Source organism: Ictidomys tridecemlineatus, chromosome 8 (genome assembly GCF_052094955.1).
Source record: "Ictidomys tridecemlineatus isolate mIctTri1 chromosome 8, mIctTri1.hap1, whole genome shotgun sequence".
In the NCBI taxonomy this organism is placed as follows: Eukaryota; Metazoa; Chordata; class Mammalia; order Rodentia; family Sciuridae; genus Ictidomys; species Ictidomys tridecemlineatus.
In genome coordinates this window covers 119756407-119777425 of record NC_135484.1, presented here as the reverse complement: position 1 = coordinate 119777425, position 21019 = coordinate 119756407, and the positions used below count along the sequence as shown (strand labels likewise).

Here is a 21019-nt window from a genome sequence, read left to right as displayed (position 1 = left end):
AAGGTTAGGTGCCTTTAAGAAAGATCCCTATAATGCATTCCAAGGTATATTCTTCTTAATGAGATTTTGCTGAAGAACATTTAGTCATTACCATTGTCCACTAGGAATGGAAAATGTCCAAATGATCTGGAATCTCAAATTTAATATCTTTAATTTTATCCCATTTCCCTTAGAGTAAATGTTTTATTGTCACTTGGATGAAAAACATTTCTTCCCTTTGCTAAGGTAGTGAAGGTAGTCTACCATGTTAATTAATATTTTGGAAGAGATGAGTACAATTCCATTTTTTTCCATATGGGTAACCAATTGCACTAAAATCATTTCTTCAAAATTTGTCCTTTACCCATCAATCTCTAATGTTATCAGTATTATATATCAACACTCTAGAGCCAGGAAATATCTTAGTCTGCTGTGTAGATATCTCAGATATCACTATATTACATATAGCACCAGTTTGTATCTCTCTCTCTCTCTGATACACACTGTAGTCTCATAATATCTTCATGTGTATTGTTTGGTTTGTGTCTTTCTACTCACAAATCTATTTATCTATCTCTGTATCAACACTCTACTCTCGGCTTATGATAACTGCAATGTAAGTCTTGATATCTACTAAGAGAATACAGTCCCTTATTTTTCCTGTTTAAAGGTGTCTTGGCTATTATTCATGCATATTTCTATATAAGGCTTAGAATCCCCTAACCAAGTGCCATACAATGCCTAGTGGATATTTGATTGAGGTTGATTAGAATTCTTGAAACATTTTTGGAAATTAATGCCATTGAAATATTGAATCACAAGCCAGAATCTTGGCAATTGTCTTCAGTTAGTTAACTGTCTACTCTAATTACTGAATAAGTTTGTTAAAATACCCCATTTGCTATTTGGAGGAAAAATTGTAGATTTTATTCTAGAAGTGTATAAAATGTATTCCTACTATGTCAATGATTTCTTGTTAAATTTATACTCTGTTCACTTCTGGAATATAAAACATTGAAATAGATATATTAATCTAGCAACCATAGGAAACTATGTTATTAATTCCAAGAATTTGTAATAATTTGAGACTTTATGAATTCAACATATTATCATTTGCAAATTATGAGAGTTCAATATCTCTGTTCAAACCCTTCTATATTTATTTATTTTCTCCCTTGAAAACATTGAGGAGGTTCTCAATTATAATGCTTAACAAGAGTGCTGGGGGCTGCAGTTGTGGCTTAATGGTGGAGTGCTTGCCCAGCACGTGTAAGGCCCTGGGTTTGATTCTCAGCACCACATATAAATAAATAGATAGATAGATAGATAAAAATAAAGATCTTGATTACTTAAAAAAGTTAAAAGAAAAAAAATTTTAAATAAGAGTGGTGGGAAATAACACCTTAATGCACTTTTCGCTATTCAGATTCTCTGGATCACATATGTTAAAGTACAGGTGTAACCCACAGAAGAACTGCTGACAGATTCTTAAAGGATAGCCTTTTGGGCCCATCCCAACACAAGGGATCCCTGTTGCCCCCTAAGTCCCTTTTGCACCCTTTAACTGTAGCCTTTGCCCTCCGGCCCTGAGAGGCTCCCAGGCACTGGGCCAGTCAGCAGACACCACCAGCACAAAGCTCAGTGCGCTTAACTTCTTATTCTAGATTTCTGCCTTCTGGTTCCAGGCCTAGTAAACCTTCAGTGCTTTCTTAGCCCATCTACCCCTTCAGTAGATGCTTTTGCCCTCAGTTTTTTAGTTGTATTCTGTGGGAGGGATGGTCCAAATTAATTGGCAGCTGGAAACCAAAGTACAGAGAACAATTTTATATCTTACCATCACCTATTAAGGAAGAAAACCATAAGCACCAATAATGGCCATTTAAGCAAGTATAACTTAGATATAATAAAAACAAAAAGTTCCATAGCATCTCTATATGCCATAATTAAAATGTATATCAATAAATGATGACTTGAAAATTGCATATTTAACATGTGACTATGATCCTGATGAACAAACATGAGAGTAAAGGGAATAGATCTGAATATTAAATTGAAAAACACATGCACAGTAAGTGGTTGGAAATTGGAATAGTTGAGTGGCAGTGTGAAGAGGGCTTGTGCTAAGGGTGCAGGAGCCACATAGGTGGCCTATGTTACACAGGGGCATGAACACTGTGTGGGCAGTAGGTGTCTCTGACATTCTGGAGAGATCCTTGCATCTTGGAGTTAGAACACCAGAATAACACACTTGCTAAAAAGGAAGGAAGTAATCTGATCACAGCAGGGCTCACTGCCTCGGTCACTGTACAATGTAAACCACACAAGAGAGCTCAGGATATGTGCATGCTGTTCACATTAGGCTATAAAAGAGGAAAAGGTCTTCCTTGGAGGCTGTAGTCGAATTTTTGTGTCCTTGCTATCTTCAAATTCTTGCTGAGCAATTTCTGAGAAAGGAAAGTTCAAGATGCCCTGTGGGACTTCCTCTCAGCTCACCTCATCTCTGCCAGGCTACAGAGCAGCTGTGCTTAAAGGTTGTGAAACATTGGCACCAATGCCCCAGATGTTGTAAAGAACACTGGAAAATTATACAGAACTTGAAGCCGGCACGCTCATGCAGCATCTGCAAAATGCCACAGACTCTGGCTCTCATCATTGTATACGTTAGATGAATACAGGTAAGTTAAATAGTGGAACTTAGGGTTTCTTGAGACAAAGCTGGGAATCAAACACAGGCCTCACATGTACTAGGCAAGTTCTCTACTACTGAGATCTATCACTAGCCTAATAGTTGCATTTTTAATCCAGATATTTCAAGGAAATCAAACAAGATTTTATGACATTAGTACACCAATACAGAGGCATAGCAACAAGTGAAGCACTCTCAGTGCTCAGATAGTGAGATCATTACTGGACTTGGATACCCAGAGATAAATTCACAGGAATCAGAGGGGTTTTATTTTTATTGTGATAATGGCCAAGTCTTTGGAAAATAATATTTTGCAATATATCATGGTAATAATAAATTTATTAATCATAAAAACTCTGATAACTCTTGTTTTCATGTCAGTCACAAATTAGAGTTGGTTTACTCTATTCCCTGTGTTCTCTTTGCTTTGAATAAACACCTCAGCTGGTCACAGTTCTTCACCTACTGGGTGACAAACTTGTCCCAGTCCTGTAAGTTATTACCACCTATTTGGCACTATAGTGACTTAGTCAAAAGGCCCTTCCACCAGCTTACCAAGTTAACTGCTTCAGCATGGTACAGAGTGCTTTTAGGGAAGGCAAATCCATTTATGGACCACCTGTCTATATTCCACTAAGAAGAAAAGACCTTACATACATTCCCCAGTCCCAAGTCAATCAACGTGTTTCCACATCATTGAGAAGGAGGGAAAGTGCTGCTCAGAGCAGGGCTGCACAGGCAAAGCTCCCTGAGATGCCTTAGGAGCTCTCAGCAGAGGCTGACACCCCAGCTGTGTGGATCCAGCGTGGTCACTTGGTGTTCTTTGCAGCCCATCCAGGACTTGCAGACTCACTTGCTCTGGGGAAGAAGGAGAACCAGTCAGTGTTCAATTGGTGGCAGAACATTGCTCTTTATTCCCTTACACCTCTCTCTCCTCAGTTCCTCAAAAACCAGACTTGGCCATTCTCTGAGGGAAGTAAATATCCTGATTTTTTTTTCTCTCTCATCCCATTTTCCTGCCTTATCAGGCTCCTCTGTGTGTCTATCGGCAACATCACCAGTCTTTGTTTCCACCATGGAAGAGAGTGAAAGGGCTTCAGGATTCAGAGTCTAGATTTGGAAGTGAGACCCAATGCCCCCTCCTTCACAGACAGTGGGAGCCTCCCAGAGAGGGCAGCTCTTGGTTCTGCCAGGCTGAACAGGGGCTCACTCACACAGAGCCCTTCTTCCCCTTAGTTCCCAAACCTCCTCCCATGGACAGGCAGGTGGTCACCCAACAGGGTGTCCCTACTTGCAGCTCAGCATCCCTCCCTCCCAGCTGTGAGCCAGCAGCTCTTAACTGGAAAGTCCACCAGGAATCCCAGGGACACCAGAAGGCCCAGCCTGGAAAAGCATGCCTGCCACATGATCTGCTGCTCCCCTGCCTACAACAGCCCATGCAGAGGAGACTCAGAATCACCTGCTCAGGCTCTCAATCTGCACTTTTGCTTCCTCCTACCTGCACGGTCTACCCACCCCTGAGAACCCAGCTCTTCCCCGTGGGTTCCTTTTTCCTAAGGCTGCCCTGAACTCCCTATGTCCATTCCTGGCATGAAATCCTGCAGGCCACAACTCTCCCCCCAAAGCAGATTAAAAGCCTTCCTGAGATCCTGCAGTATGGACTGCCAGCCCACCCTCTGCACCCTGGAATTGCCATGGCCACAATCTAGGTCTCCCACAGGGGGAACTCCTGTAGAGGGATCTCCAAGGGTGACATTTAGTGCACATTATCACATGGGCACTGGAGAACTTCCTTTCACACCATACAGCTGAAACTGGGAACGTCCTTACTGAGATTCAACATTTAAAGGAGAAATTTGCAGAAATAAGCAACAGGCCTTTCCCACTCTTCCCAGGTACTGCCCTAGTGACAGTCCCCATTTCTGACCAGAGGAAAGTAGAACTAACATTCCCCTGCTGCACCTATCAGAGAGGCCACAGGTGGGAGCAGCAGATGGCACATAGCTGCCTACCCTACTAGAGGAGTCACCTGCATGGGCCTCTGCTCTGGGGCAGTCTGCCCTATCTGTGGTGACCAACACTCCTAGAGGCTGCAATGGAAAATGGTAGATATACGAAAAAACTGTAACTATAACTGCCCCAGAATGGGCTGGTCTCTCTCCCCAGATGGTCAAGGACATCAGCTATTTTACTGTCCATGTCATCTGCAAGGCCACTCTAGGAGGAAGACCTGTGTGGTGGTAATAGAATAGAGACTGGGAGGCTCAGTGACCCTGAAGACACACTCAGGAGACAGCTTCTGAGGAAGGACTAGAGAAACTACCCACAGAGCAGAGGTGGTGGCCTGGGATGCAGAGCCATGGCCTGCTCTATGTGGCCTCCAGGGACTGCACTGGTGAGGTGCTGGCCCTGTGAGTCTTTGATTATGTCAGCTGGAGAGACTGGGGGAGAGCAAGGCAGACAGGAAGGGACCAGAGGCATTACCTCTGTGGAATTCCTCTTTAGTTTCTAAGCATCCAAAGATCACAACTCGTTGACTCTGTGTCCCCTTCAGGCCATGATAATCTAGTCCACACCAATCAGCCCACCATTCCCAACCCAAACCCTAGTCAAGCCAGCAAAGTGTGAGAGAAAGAGACATGGACAGAGCAGGAGCCACAGCTACAGCAGGACCTTCAAGGATGTTACTGCCTGGCTTTTGGCAGGACTGAAGATTCTAACTGGAGACATGGCTCCCAACCCCCACAAATACACAGCCTTCCAACTCCTGTTTCTGGTCACCTCCACTGCTCTCTGTGCAGCAGAAGGCATGAGGGGCCCTACATCCCAGGCAGGCCTTCACATCTACAGCCAATGACCACTTTTCTCACCTGAAGCCTCTGCAGCTGATGGCGTCTTGTTCTTCTTGTAGTAATAGACACAAACAAGAATCATAACCGTCATAATCAGAAGAACAGCAACAGATAAGAAGATGGGCCATTCTTTCCGAAGTCCAACACCTGAAAACAGGATTGTTCCACTCTAGGTACCAGAACTTCAAGGCTTCTCCCTTCTCACCACCCTAGTCACTGACCAATGTGGTTGGGAACCCCTGCTGGGATCCCCAAGCTTACCACAGGACACAGACACAGTGGTGTTCTTTCCAATGTGTACCACATGGCAGCTGAACCTCTGCTCCTGTCCTTGGGGAATCCTGGTGGACAGCCAGGTCTGGTAGGTCCCATTCCCAAAGGGAAAAATATCCACAGAGTCCTGGGTGTCCTGACTCAGGAGTTCCCCATCTTGAAGCCAGGTCACAGAGATATTCTGGGGATAGAAGCCACAAGCCCAACATGTCACGTTGATGGTGTCCTCAGAGGTTTCACCACAGGTCACATTTACTGTTGGTGACACTGGAGAAGAAAGGGCAGAGCTACTCAGACATTTGACAAAACCTCATGTTCCTCTCAGGGAGGGAATAGGGCTGGTCTTCTCCAATCTCTGACTCTGGCCTAAGACCTCATTGACCCCAGACCTTATACAAGTCTGTTCTCAGCCTGGAGCCTGAGTCGTCTGACAGAAGGATGGGCTTCTGGCCTCACATTCTCACTCCACATGTTCATGTTGAGGAGAGGTTGTTACAGGGACTCTGGTATGTGAGGTCATCAGGGGTATTTTGGGGGACTTGGGGTTGTGGGGACAAGTAGGAGCTCTATGATAGCAGGCAGGCAGGCAGGTGAGGGCTCACTAGTGTCTGGCACATACACCCTCCTGACTATCTAGTGGTGTGACAGGACAGGCAAATCACAACACAAACTCACACAAGGTCCCCTGGGCAGAGGCTCCAGGGGAGAGGGAGGAGCCCTTCCAGAAGACTTGATAAGTCCGAAGTTTTCCACAAAGCTCTCCCTGCACTTGGGCCCAGATATCCTTGCTTTGAATGCCATCTGCATCCCAGGAATTCTTGACTTCCATAGCCAAGGTCTGAGCTGAGGATGGCTCCACTCTCAAGCTGCGCGTCTCTGGGTGGTAGGAGAGGAAGGGCTCCCCATCATAGTAGATCATCCAGAAGCTCCTGGTGTGGTTGTCCTCTTCAATCTTGCAGCCCCAAATCTCCTGAAGGGAATGAGACCCTGTCCCCACGCAACAGTCACTTCTCCATCCCCTGGCCCCTCTGCCTCCCTGCCCTCCAAGTGAAAAATTCCAGCCCACAGAGGACCTCAACTTGGCTCTCCTCAGTGTCTCCTCACTGTCAATTGCAGTGAGAAGAGACAGGTCCCTGCTCTTTGCCCCAGCCTTCCTGGAGTAAGCTCATGTCACCCTTGCTCCAACCCACACTCACCTCCTCTCTGCTCCTGCCGGGCATTGATTTCTGCCAGATCTGCTTTTGCTTTCTTGATGTGCTCTTTCAATTCCTGGATCTCTGTGTTCCACCTCTCAGTTCCCAAGGGTTTTTCTGCCCATGGCCCTTGGGGTTTGGGGCTTTCTTTAGAGTCACTATCATAGTGAAAGAAGAGCTGATGGTCCCAATAACCATCAGCAGAAGATTGCACTGATCCACCTTGGGACCTCACTGTGAAGTTATAGTGAAGACTGTGGGTCCCTGTGGAAGAGGAAGCAACAGATGACACTTCTTCCTGGAAACAAGTGCTCATCAATGCTCACCACAAAGGCTCTGCTGTCCTGAGCACCTGAGGAGGCAGCAGACACACACAGACAAAGGGACAGAAGAAAGGTTCCCAATACAACACAGATAGAAAAGTAAAGACGAAGGAGAGGGGAAGTGAGGGATGGAGAAAGGGGAAATGGAGAGGGGCAGGCATATAAGCCAGGGCCCAAGACAGGGGAACAGGTTGCTTAAGTGTATAGGAGAGAGTTCAAGAAGAGAGGCTGGCCTGCAGGGGCAGGAGGAACAGGAGGTCCAGATGTGCACAGAAGGGAAGGCCCAGGAAGGGTGGAAGGAGGGTGGACCCATGGCCACACATGTGCAGGGGATAGGGCAGGGGCGCAGGGAGCTGAAATAGGGGTGCTGCCTCTCTGCAGACTTCTCATGGATAAGGTGGGACAGGCAGGTTGGGGCAGTGTAAGGGAGAGTTGTGGCCCCAAAAGTATTAAGCAGGGTTGTACCATAAAGGGATGTAAAGCAGTTGGTGGGTCCAAATAAAAGATCAACATCTGGAGGCCCTAGGTAGGGGAGGTAAATGGTCCTATTAGCATCTCCTGGGAAAAGGCAGCTGGCAGTGTTTTCAAAGATCTGATATATCTTTTCAATAGATGATGCTGGAAAAATTGGATTTCCACTCACAAACAATGAAGTTGGACCCTTTACTTATTCACAGATAGAAATTAACTCTGGACTAGAAATTAACTCTCAATGAGAGAGTGCTTGCCTAGCTTGTCCAAGTACCTGGGTTCAATATGCAGATTGTATACACACACACACACACACACACACACACACACACACACATAAACTCAAAATGCAAACTATAAAACTTAGAAGAAAACACATTGGCAGCTACATATAGTGATATATGCCTGTAATACCAGCTACTCAGGAAACCGAAGCAGATGAATGCAAGTTCAAGGTCAACTTGGGAAACTTAGTCAGAGACCCTATCTCACAATAAAATTTTTAAAATGCCTGTCATGTAGCTCAGTGTTAGATTTCTTATTAGCATGTCAGAGATTATAGGTTCAATTCATATTATTAATAATATATATATGTATATACATATGCATACATGTATGTATATATTAGATAAACATATTTGTTAGAAAATGTATTGGCAATAATCTTCAGAAAAAAGAATTGACTAATTTTCAATGATATGACACCACAAGCACTTGTCAGACACTATAGAAAATAATTGATAAATTTGACCCATCAAAATAATCATAAAAACATCTGAACACCAAAGCATACCCACAGAAATGGTGACCTGCAGAATGGGGTAAAAATATTTGCAATACTTGAGCTGGGGTGGAAATCCTCAGCTGTAGAGCACTTGCCTAGTATGTGCAAGAGCCTGGGATTGATTCCAGTTCCAAAAACAAGCAAACAGAAAAAGATCTTGACAACTCAAAAATAATATAAAAGTTGAATCTATTCAGAACTGGGCAAAATATCTCTACAGCCAGTTCCCTGGTATATATACAAATACCTAAGAAGCACATGAACAGATACTCAACATCAGCAGTCATTAGGGAAATGAAAATAAAAGCACAATAAGACTCCACGTTGTACACATGAGGATGGCTACCATTTAGAAAAAAAAGAATGTGGAATGAACAATTTCACAAATACATAGAAAATTGCAGCACAGGTGAATTGCTTACCTATGCATACAATGGTGCAGCTGCTATGAAAATAGTAAGGAGGTCCCTCCAAATGCTCAAAAGATACTTTCTGTATAATCCAGTTACTGTATTTCTGGGCATAAACACAACAGTAGTGAAGGCAGGTGAATGCAGAGATGTGCACACCCACATTAATAATAACATTGTTCCAAAAAGCCAAAAGATACAAGTAACCCAAGTACCCATCAACTGAGGAACACCTCATCAAAATGTGGCTTATATGCCAAAGGATTATTACTCTGAATTAAAAAGGAAGGGCATTCTGTTAGTTGTTACACTATGAATGATCTTGAGGTTAGTATACAAAGTGTATAAAGGAAGAGGGACAAGTTGCACAACCTGGGGGAGGCCCTTCACAGTGGAAGGGCTGGAGTGGAGCAGGTCACACCCCAAAAGAGCATCAGGTTAAGAAAACATAGGGGCTGGGGGTGTTACTCAGAGGTGGAGTGCATGGTTGAGGCCAGGTTCAATGCCCAACACAAACAAATGAACAAACAAAAAACATCACAGGACGAAAGTGGTGATGGGACAGGCCATAGTTGGGGAACACCAGGACCAACCAAGTATCAAAACACAGATTTGGACACATGGTTAAGGGAACCAAAGCCCTCTAAGGTAAAGGAACCCCAAAAAGGAGGGAAAAGGGCAAAGAGCAGGAGGACCAAGAGCCTTTTTCTAATATGGATGGGAAGGGGAGGAGGGAAGGGCAAGAGAGATTAGTAGCCTGGTCAAGGAATGACTAGGGGTGGGGGTTGAACACAGCATAGAGGTGACCCTAGGAGAACGGGGGTTAGGGGGAAGACAGGGGTGTTGCTCTGGATGAAGGCAGATGAGAGTGGCTATAGATTGCAAAGGTCCCACCAGAGGGGGCTTGTGACAGGTGGAAGTTGGTGAGGGCTCCAGGCAGGGAGGCAGGGGTAGTGAGGAAAAGGTCCCATAGCAGAGAGGTGTAGAGAGACCAGGGAGAGACAAAGTCCAGCACCTGTAGGGTGGAGAGTAGAGGTATAAAAAGGGCAAGGGTTGGATAAAGAAGTGGGCAAGAGACCATCAGGAGGGAGATGCCCACACTGGGAGAAAGAGGGCATGATGCTGAGAACAGCAGGGAGGTCAAGGTGTCTTGCACTGTGCTCAGAGCCAATGACTGTCAGCACCAAGACCCCTGCTGGGGAGGGCTCGGAGCAGTGGGATGAAAAGAAGACCCAAGGACAGAAGGCTCCACCAGAAACAGGGTCATCAGGCTGGGAGTGGAGCTCAGTGGCAGAGCAGTTGCCTGGCATGCTTGAGGTCATGGGTTTAATCCCAGCACCACAGAAAAAGAAAAAGGAAAAGGAAAAAACAAAACCAGTTGGGTTTATCAAATTTCTAATTTCATTCAACAAAGAAATGGGAAAAAAAATTTCTAGAATTCATGTGGAATCACAAAAGACCCTGCTGTGGTTTAGATATGAGGTATCCCCCAAAAACTCATGTGCGAGATAATACAAGAAAGTTTAGATGTGAAATGACTTGGTTATGAGAGTCTTAACCTAAATAGTATTAATCCCAGGTAGGAGCTACAGAGTGGTAACTGTAGGAAGGTAGGTTGTAGCTAGGTAAGGTGGGTCATTGGCAGTATGCCTTTGGGGTACATATTTTGTGTAGTTGGGCGGAGCTCACTCTCTCAGCTTCCTGGTGAAATGTCCTGAGCTGCTTTCCTCCAACTCACTCCTCTGCCATGATGCCTTACTTAGGGCCCCAAGAAATGGAGTCAGCCATCTATGGATAGTGACCTCTGAAACCGCAAGTCCCCAAGTAAATTTTTCCTCCTCTAAAATTGTTCTGGTCAGATCTTTAGTTCACAGCAATCAAAAAGGTGACAAAAATAGAATTTATGAGTCCTCTGCTGGTTATTTTTGAGCCAATAATTCACACAGAAGAAATAAAAAAACAACCCCAGAGTTCAAAAATGGATAAGTCTCATTTGAAGTGTCCCTACACAAATGAGAAACAGGGCAAATTAAACATTAGAAATAAATCAAAATGGGGGATGGGACTGTGGCTCAGCAGTAGTGCACTTGTGTGGCATGTGTGAGGCACTAAGTTCGATTCTCAGCACCACGTATAAATAAATCAAATAAAGATCTATCAACAACTAAAAAAATTTTTTTAAAAGAAAGAAATCAAAATGGCAGGAATTTATAGACACCTCTCTGTAATAACATCAAATGTAAATGATCTCACCTCTCCAATTAATTACACAGGCTGGCAGGATGGACTAAAAAATAAGACTCAACTGTATGTTGTTGTAAGAGGCTCATCCTCTAGATAAAGAGAACCACAGGTTCAAAGTGAAAGGATGGAAATGGACAGACCATGCAAATGAAGTCCCCCCCAAATCATGAGTTTACACTCTCACACCCAACAAAGCAGACTTCAAGACAAAATTAATCACAAGAGACAAAGGTCACTTCCTAATGGTAAAGAGAACAACAAAGATAATGGTAAAGAGAACAACCCAACAAGAAGATTTAATTATAATAAACAGTTAAAACTGAGGCTGGGGTTGTGGCTCAGTGGTAGAGCAATTGCCTAGCACGTGTGAGGTACTAGGTTTGATTATCAGCACCACATGTAAATAAATGAATAAAATAAAGGTCCATCAACATCTAAAAAATGTTTTTAAAAAAGTTAAAACCCCAAAAGGTGGTGCACCTACTTATATAAAACAGTCACTACTCACATGAAAGAATAAGAGAGATCCTGGTATAATAATACTGGTTGATTTTAACACACCTCTTTCATCAGTAGATGGGTTATCCAGACATAAATTTAGTAAAGAGTTTTATAATGAAAAAAAAATGTTATAAATCAAATAGACTTAACAGATTCTAGAGACTATTTCATCCAACTGCAGCCAAGTACATTCTTCTCAGATGCCCATGGACCTTTCCCATAAACAGATCATATATTAGGCCACAAACCAACCCATACCAAATTTTAAAAATTGATACAATTTCTTGCATCTTATTTGATCATAATGGAATGAAATTAGAAATCAACCCCAAAAAATACTTTCAGAACCTATAAAAACATGTGGAGACTGAACAATACACTTTTGAATAATTAATGAGTAATAGAAGAAATCAAGAGAAAAACAAAAACAGTGACACAACATACCAGAACCTTGGCAACACTATGAACTAAGACACAAGTTTATAACTGTGACTGCCTATACTAGAAAATCAGAAAGACCCCCATTAAACAAAGGAGGCATCTCAAAATTCTTGAAAAACAAGAACAAACCAATTCCAAAACCAGTAGAAGGGAGTAAATAATTAAGATCAGAAGGGAAATTGATGAAAAAGAGAATACAGAATCAATAAAAAGGATCAATGTCATGAAAAGTTGATTTGTTGAAAAGATAAAGAATATTAATAAGCCCTTAGCTGAACTACCAAGAAAAAGAGAGAAAACCCAAATTAATCAAATTAGAAATGAAAAAGGAGAAATCACTACAGATATTACAGAAATCCAGAGGTTTATAAGGATAGTTTTGAAAACTTATACTCCAATACATTGGAAAACATAGAATCAATGGATACATTTCTAGACACATATGACCTGCCAAAATCTAATCAAGAAGACATAGAAAACTTATATAGACCAATAACTAGAAAGGAGATAGAAGCATTAATAAAAAGCCTTCTGTTATTGTTTAGATATGAGATGTCCTTCAAAGCTACGGAGGGTGCATCTTTATACTAAGGAATACTTCAAACCAAGGGGTAAAAAAACCTCTACAATGAAGAAAGAAATTGAAGACACAGAAGATGGATGAGACCTCCCATGCTCATGGATAGGAAGAATGAATATTGCTAAAATGAACATAAAACCAAAGGCAAGACACAGAATCAATGCAATCCCCATGAAAATACCAAAGACATTTTTTTCACAGAATTAGAGAAAAGTTTTATTGTGCAGTTAGAAGATTGAAAGATCCAGAACAGCCAAAGGAATTCTGAGCCCAAAAAGCAATGCTAGAGGCATTACAACACCTGACTTCAAATTGTACTACAGAGCAATAGTGATAAAAAAATGCACGGTACTTAGCATAAAAACAAATACTTATACCAATGGTACACAACAGGAGACACAGAAACAAACCCACACAGATACAGTCATCTGATCCTTGAAAAAGGCGCTAAAACACACACTGGAGAAAAGGCAACCCTGTAAACAAATGATGCTGAAAAACAGGCTATGCCTATGTGGAAGATGGGGAGGTGGCATTTATCTCTCACAGTGCACAAGTCAACTCAAAATAGATCAAAGACCAAAAATGGGAATTAGACCAGAAACTATGCAACTCCTAGAAGAAAAAGGAGGTTCAACACTTCACCCAGATTCAGGTGATGACTTTCTTAACAGGACACTTAAAGCTCAGAAAATGATGCCCGGAGTTAATAAATGGGATGACATCAGATGAAAAAGTTTCTGTACAACAAATAAAACAATTAAGAATGTGAAGACAACAAAATAAACTGAAATTGGCTGCTATATTTTATATAATTGTTTCTGCAAAAGCCCATTTTTTGGATTCCAATGTTTGACATGGTTAATTCTTATTAATTTGTTGGACTTTATTGTCAATTATGCAAATAGATAATTTTTAATTTTCCACAAGTAAAATTTCACTATTAGTGGTTTGAAATGGATGATAAGCAAACCAATTTGATATAACATATGAACATTTTCCATTGTATTATAACACTATACACTTTCTTGAAAGTTAAATTTTTAAAAATGCTTTTATAGCATGTATTATATATGTTTATAGTATATGTAGTAAATAAAAATATGGCCAAATGTAAAAAATCAAAACTACACTGAGTTTCATTTGACTCCAGTTTGAATGGTAGCCATCATGAATACAAAAAAAAAAGAAATACTGACAAAGATGTGGAAAAAGAACAACAATGTTAGTTCATTTGTAAATTAGTAAAACCACTATGGAAATCAGTATGGAAGTTCCTCAGTAAACCAGGAATGGAACCACCACCCAGCTGTACCACTCCTCTATATTTGTACTACAGAATCAAAGCCATCATACTGTCATGCAAATTCATGTTTATAGCAGCACAAATCACAGTAGCCTCAATAGGGTACCAGCCTAGATTTCCATCACTGGATGAACTGAAAAAGAAAATATTGTATATAAAAATGATGAAGATTTACTTAGCCAAAGGAAGAATAAAATTTTTGCATTTTTCAGGAAAATGAATAGAACTTTGACAATATTATGTTCAGTGAATTAAATCCAACTCAGAAAGTCAAGGGTCATATGTTTTCTCTCTTTTGTGGAAGCTAGAGAAGACAAACAAAAAGAAAGCTGGGAGGGTCACATGAAAATCAAAGGAAGCTCACTAGAGTAGAGGAAAGGAATCAGGGGAGGGAGGAGGAGATGGAAAGGGAAAATACTGGGGAATGATATTAGACAATTACATTGTTATATTGTGTACATGTATGTATATGCAAACAAACTCTACCATTAAGTACATCTATCATATCAATTTAAAAAAATAGAAAACAAAAAATGGACAAAGAGCCAGGCACTATGGTGCATGTCAGTAATCCCAGCTACTTGGGAGAATAAGGTAGGAGAATTTCTTGAGCCAAGGATTTTAATGCCAGCCTGGGAAACAGCAGCAGACCCACCTCCAAAACAAAACAAAACAAGACAAAAACAAAAGAACAATACATTGGGGAAAATACATGGGAAAAATACTAATCACTCTTAATAACAATAGCAACAACAAAAAAGTAATTAGGGCTGAGGGTGAAGCTCAGGAATAAAGGGATTGCCCAGCAGACACAAGACCCTGAGATCAATCTCCAATATATTTATCTTTAAAAGTCCCCAAAAAACAAGAAATTGTGTTATTTGTGACAATAAAGATGAACCTAGAGGACATTAAAAGAGAATAAAACAGACACAAAATGATATCACTTATATGTGGAGACTGGGGCAGACAGGAGGGGTGCTGGTTAGCACAGATAGAGAGTAGACAGAGGAGGGGAGACACTGATCAAGGAATGCAAAGTTTCAATTAGAAAGGAGGAATATCTTCTATGCAGTTCTATAGCACATCAAGATGATTACAGTAAATAATAATGTAGAGTATGTTGCAAAATAGATCAAAGAGAGGATTTTAAATAATCTGACCACAAGGAAATGATAAATATTTGAGGTGATGGATATGCTAATTACTCTGATTTGATCATTAAAAAATGTGTATATGTATCAAAATTTCACATTGCATCCCATTAAAAAAAAAAAAGAAAACTTGAAAAAAAAACCCACTCCAACTAAAAATCTTTTTTTTTTTTTTAACAGCAAAATTCAGGCCTGGGAAGGGTGGGTGGACAGGAGGTAGTTACAGCAGCATTAGGTATAGCTACTCTAGGCGATGACTAACAGGGAAGGAGAAAGGATCTAGAGGGGAGGGTGAGAAGATGAGGGGCAGACACCTTAGAAGTAGATCAGAGAACTGCAGGCAGGAGGGGAGAGCAGGGAGGTGGAGGGCACCAGGACAGACAGGGTGAGGTGTGTGAGTCATGCAGCTGAGGAGGTTGGAGAAATCCAGTGAGATCATAGGAGTTATAGGGTAAGGGGGAGTACAAGCGGGGAGAATACCCCCCCTCCCTCAGGCAGCAGGAGGCCAGGGGACCTTGAGGGTGGAGAAGAGAGAAGTCACTGGAACAATCTCTTGGCCCAGAAGTCCTCAGCTTCTAACCTCCCTCACTTGAGTGTTTGGAGTAGTCAGTACCCACAGCGACATGAAACACAGTGGGAGGCTGGGATGGCCCTACAAGCTCCTGGCAGGAAGAAAGGAAGACCCCTAACTCCAGGTACTGAAGACTCAAGTGAGAACACGCAGCTGACTCCGGAAACTGCCCCCCACCCCCCGCCCTGCAGTGGGAAGTGGTTCTATGAAAGGCAGACCTCCAAGGGTCCTTGAATACCTCTCAAAGAGTAAAGCAGGAGGCAGATCTGGGGACTCCAAGGCATCCTAAGAACCAAGATGTTCGAAAAGGAAGTACAAGGCTCAGAGCAGAGGGAGGGAAGCGAGTTAAGGCACAGATCCACTTGCGGAAGGTGATGAGGAATGCGCCCTGAAAAGCAGAGTTGAGGTTTTGTTGGAAACAGGCTTCCTCCAGCTCCGGACCCCTCCTTAACGCCCCAGAGCCCGCCAAGTGGGCTCCACTCTCCTTGGAAGCCGCTGGACGCCCTGGATCTCTCAAGCATTTCCCGCTCTGAAGACCCACAGTGAGCGCACTCACCAGCGGCGGTACCCAAAGATGCACAAATGGCGGCTCCTGCCAGGAGCAGCAGGACGGGCTTCAGCCTCATAGCGCGCGACTTTGCCGCCCGCCCTCCCAGCTGATCTGCAGGACTAGCCTCAAAGTTCCCGGGAAGAGAGGCACAGGTGAATTACCTGGCAAGAGGTGTGGCTCAATAAGCACTCACCCAATGAGGACATACCTCTGACTCTAACCAATCAGGAGCAGAGAGGGAGGAGCTATGCTTCAAGTGGAAATTCCCTGCAAGCACAAGGCCAAGCTAAACCTTTCCAAAGACTCTGGGAACTATTCACCAAGTCCCTACAGCCTCAAGGTCCAGAAAAGCGCCTGTGATTTAGGATTTCCCAGGTAACTTAGACGTGAAGGTAAGGGCAGCTAGGTGAATGCTTGAGGGTCAGATTCTGAGCAACTGCCTTGGCCCAACCTTAGAAACACTGCCACATCACTGGGAACCTAGTGGAATCCCGCCCACAGAGAAACATGGTTCTCCACAAGCTCTTGTTACACATTACCCTATATGGTCATCTCTAGCATGTTCCTTCCATGGCACACTTCCTGAAGAGCCAAGCCTTGTTACTCTCCCAGCATACTGCCCTCAATCAAGTACATTCACTAATAACCAGATTACAAGAGCTATTTGTAGAATTCAGCCTCCTCTACTCCCGGAAGCCCCTTCAGCACTACATCATTCAGTCTCCAAACTCCCTAAGAGGCTTCAACCAGTCTAATCTGCTCCTTCTCCTGCCATTGACTCCAAGAACGAACCAGGTCTCCTTTCCTCTGGCCACATCCTGTAACTTCCCTAGCTATCCCACAGCAATGCATGAGCCCCATCAGACTGCTCTCCATGGGCCAATCCAACACCAACCAGACTCCCTTTGCCAGCCCACCGTAAGGCATCTGCATCTCTGGGCCCAATTGACTCTCAAATCAGACAAATCTATAAGCCCACTCTACACCTCTCCAACCATTACAGACCCACCCCCTTTCCCTACTACACTTAACTGCATCACCACCCTTGGTCACTTCTAATTGGCCCTTACCTCTGCCTGTATGGCTTCCCCAGTCAGCTTCTGAAACCCTTTTACAGCTTCAAAGACACTACCTTAGTCCAGACTTTCATCTGCCTTCATCCAGGAATACTGCAAATGCTTCTGCCTAAATATTGAGCCTACCCCCAGTTGTCACCATAATGTCTCAAGCCAATCCACAGCTGCTGCATCTGCTGATTTTTAACACAGGATGCCTCTATTCTCCCAACAAAGCCCATAGGTGCCACAATCTGCTGTCTAGCATCACCCTCTCCCTCCATTTCCCTGGTGATATCTCCCCTAGGCTGAGGTCAAAACAGACTCCCCTGGTCTCCTTACCCTGTCTGAACAGGATGCTGCTGTTAAGCAGTCTCCCTGGCAACTGCTCCTGCTTGTCTTCCAGCCATCAGACCCCACTACATCCTTAAAATAATCCCATGAAGACAGTAGTGATGGTGGTACAACCGCATGATTGTACCAAAAACCACTGAATTGCACTCTTTCAAAGTCTGACTTCTGGTAAATGAATTATATCTCAGTACTAACAATAATAAATATGCTTACCAGACAGCTTTTTCTGCTAGAAGTTTGCCTTGTCCCCAACACACATTTCTTGGTCTTTGGAACATGGAATCAGTTGTTCTGTACCTTGGCTGCTTAGGAGAACCACTTGGAGAGTCCTTAATATCCTTGTGCCCAGGCCACGTCCAAAACATATTCAATAGGTAAAGCTAGGTGGGAAGTAGGCTGCAGTATCTTTTAAAATTCCTTTAGTGCTGTAAATATGTAGGAAAGTCTCATAACCAGGGTTCTGGCCCATGATGGTCCTAGCTGTGCCTTGCCTTGAATCCCTCTTATCATCCACGACATCCCCCTGGACTGCAGACAACTCCAGGAAAAGAAACTGTTCATTTCATCTTTGTTGCCCCTAAAATGCCTTTATAAAACTGAACTCTACCTACCCTTCCTAACTATTCCCTAAGGCCCTCCTCTAGACTTTTTCTGTGGGTGGAAAGGCCATTCATGGAGATGTTTTGGCAAGCTCTTAGACTTACTTTCCTTTTTATTAACAGTCAATTTTTTTGTTTTGTTTGTTTTTAATTACAAAAGGGGTTGACGATTAGGGTCCAGTCTCCTTCCTGAGAGGCTATTTTCATTAGTGAAGTTCCCCAAGGTGGTGGTGATGCAGAGTGGGAGAGGGAACACAGCTCTCCTGACAGCTGGTCCCAAACCCTTTCCTCCCTGTTGTCTACCCTCCTTCCAGGACTTCTTAGGTGTGGCAGCTCCAACAATCTGTCTTATTCTGCTTATTCCCCCAAAGACTGACTGCCTTAATAATTATATGCTAGTTTTGCTCCAGGACATTTACATATGACAGCAAAGAGTGAGCCTCAGAGGAGGCCCTGCAGGTCTTTGGCTCAGGATTTGGGGCTCTGCAGGACCTAGGCCTGGCTACCCCTTCCTCTCCAAGACTTTCGGGTAGTCTTCTGAGCAAAGAGCTTCTGCACCTCCCCTGCCCCCATGCCCCCTTCTTCTCTGCTGTCACTAAACACCCTCCACTCTCCCCTTAGGGCCCCTGGACTCACAAGAATACTGGGGGCTTTCTCCGAGCTGACCTGCTGACCTTGAGCGCCACTGCTCAGTTTCTGAATAGAAACAGAAACCACCCAGCTCTGACTTACATAAGCCAGGAAGCACACTCTCCTGCCCTAGTTGGGCGGCGATTTGTGGCGTGAGACTTTACTGGGATTGCAGAAGATCACAAGTCACGCCCACTTTGGCCCAAAGAAAATTAAAATTGTTGGTTGACATAAACGCAGATTGAAGGTGCTTATGGGTGCCTGGCGGGAGGCTAGCGAGCTGCATCTGCGTTTGGGGTTCTCTGGCTGCTGGGCTGTGAGAACGCAGACCCCGAGGCTGGCTGACGTCCATGTAGTGAAGTGGGATGTGCAGTGGGTCACAGTCCATCCGTCACCTACCCGGATTTCGCCTGTGGGTACCGATTTTAGCTTCTCCCATCTCCTCCCTCTGAGGGCCAGCCTTTGGGTTCTAGGATCAGAAAACACTTCCTAGGGCTCCTTGCCGGCCAGGATTCAAATTCCCGCCTCAGCGTGGTACTGAGTCCTCCTGATTACAGGGTGGAGCGGACCAATTCCAAGAAAAATCCTCTCAACGGACCACACGGGGGCGCCGCTACGTTGCTCTTGGATCCTAGAGGGCTGCGTGTCAGAGGGTAATGAGGAAGTTTCTGAGCACCCTGAACTCCACAGGTGTCCAGGTCCTGAATGTTGCAGAGACTGAAGGAGAGGAGAGCTTAGGAGGCCTTGTGCCCTGCCTGAGGGAATTGCCTCCTCTCTGCCACCCCTTCCACCAGCCCATGACAACAACATCCCAGAAAGCTGAAAAGTAGAATGTTTTTCCTCTGCTCCTATGCTTTCCAGTGCTCCTTCTTTATTATACATATGTGGTTCTGAGGATGGAACCCAGTACCTCATGCTTGCTAGGCGAGCACTCTTCCACTGAGTCACAACCCCAGCCTCCAGTGCTCCTTCTTAATGCAGCAAGTATGATAGTATTTGCATAACTTTTTCTCAGATGAGATACATGAAAAATTGATGACATGTTCATCTGTGGCAAGGTCCTGAAACCCTGGGGCCTGGGGCCTGAATAAAATTTCCCAAGGGCTAGGGATATAGCTCAGTTGGTAGAGTGCTTGCTTTGCATACACAAGGGCCTGGGTTCAATCCCCAGCACCACATACACACACACCAAAAAAAAAAAAAAAAAAAGAAAAAGAAAGAAAGAAAGAAAAAGAAAAGAAAGAAAAAAAAAGGTGAATAAAATTTCCCCTGTACTTCCTCTGGAAATTCTTGAAGGATCTTTCAAAGTATGTTACCTAAACATCTCTGTCATTTGAAAGAACTTACCTCAAAAGCATTGCAGGTTGAATGGATGAATAAATGTCCACAGAGACTGACACACTTGTACACACGTACACCCCCTCCACTATGGTTTGATATAGGCCTGCATGTCACCCACAGGTCTCTATATGAAGGCTTGATCCTCAACACAGTGGTATTGAAGATGCTGTGAACTTTAAGGGTTGAGTCCCAGTGGAACCCTTAATGCACAGAGGTTTGGGGGGCATGGTCTCCAGTCTCTTTCTGCTTCCTAGATGGTGATGTCACAGGTTAGCTCTGGAACATGCTCACACCAAGGTAGGCCACCATCCATTGTCTTACCAGAACTGAGCTGGTACAGGTACAGGCTTTGGACCCTCCCAAACTGTACTTTGAATAAAACTTTTCATGTATAAATTACTTGCCTCAGGTATTAAACTGTTGTAATATGAAGCTGACAAACACTAATACACCCTCAACTGAGGCATTCTCAAAACATGCACTTTTTTCCCCTACATTCTTTTTTTTTTTTTTGTACTAACACTCAAATCAAGTGATACTGTACCACTGAAACACACTGTCTTTTAAATTTCAATTTTGAGACAGTGTCTCACTAAGTTGCACAGGCTGGCCTTGAATTTGCCATCATCTTGTCTCTGGGTGTAGAGTAGCTGGGTTTATAGTCATGCACCACCATATGGCTCACACACATTTTGGGGGGTGAAGGGGTAACAGAGATTCAA

At 43.6% G+C, this 21019-nt stretch overlaps 1 protein-coding gene across 1 annotated transcript; it reads right to left on the bottom strand.

The window, feature by feature from the left end:
• Positions 1-216: 216 nt before the first annotated feature.
• On the bottom strand, positions 217-19076 carry LOC120889000 (MHC class I polypeptide-related sequence B-like). The gene is made up of 6 exons (XM_078020310.1): positions 18963-19076; positions 6987-7247; positions 6466-6777; positions 5779-6057; positions 5536-5664; positions 217-3523 (listed from the first exon to the last, which is right to left on the bottom strand). Exons 3-6 carry the CDS (start codon positions 6707-6709, stop codon positions 3339-3341), a joined length of 837 nt encoding a protein of 278 aa, XP_077876436.1. The 5' UTR covers positions 6710-6777; positions 6987-7247; positions 18963-19076; the 3' UTR covers positions 217-3338.
• Between the last annotated feature and the right edge of the window lie 1943 nt (positions 19077-21019).

Bases quoted from the DNA above. Each gene is read 5' to 3' on its own strand.
- LOC120889000 (XM_078020310.1), bottom strand. From the start codon at position 6,709: ATGATCTACTATGATGGGGAGCCCTTCCTCTCCTACCACCCAGAGACG. The intron at 6,058-6,465 runs GTGAGTTTGTGT...TTTCTTCTCCAG, and splicing joins CTCTGCCCAGGGGACCTTGT to TGTCACCAACAGTAAATGTG. The intron at 5,665-5,778 runs GTAAGCTTGGGG...TCCTGTTTTCAG, and splicing joins CACTGTGTCTGTGTCCTGTG to GTGTTGGACTTCGGAAAGAA.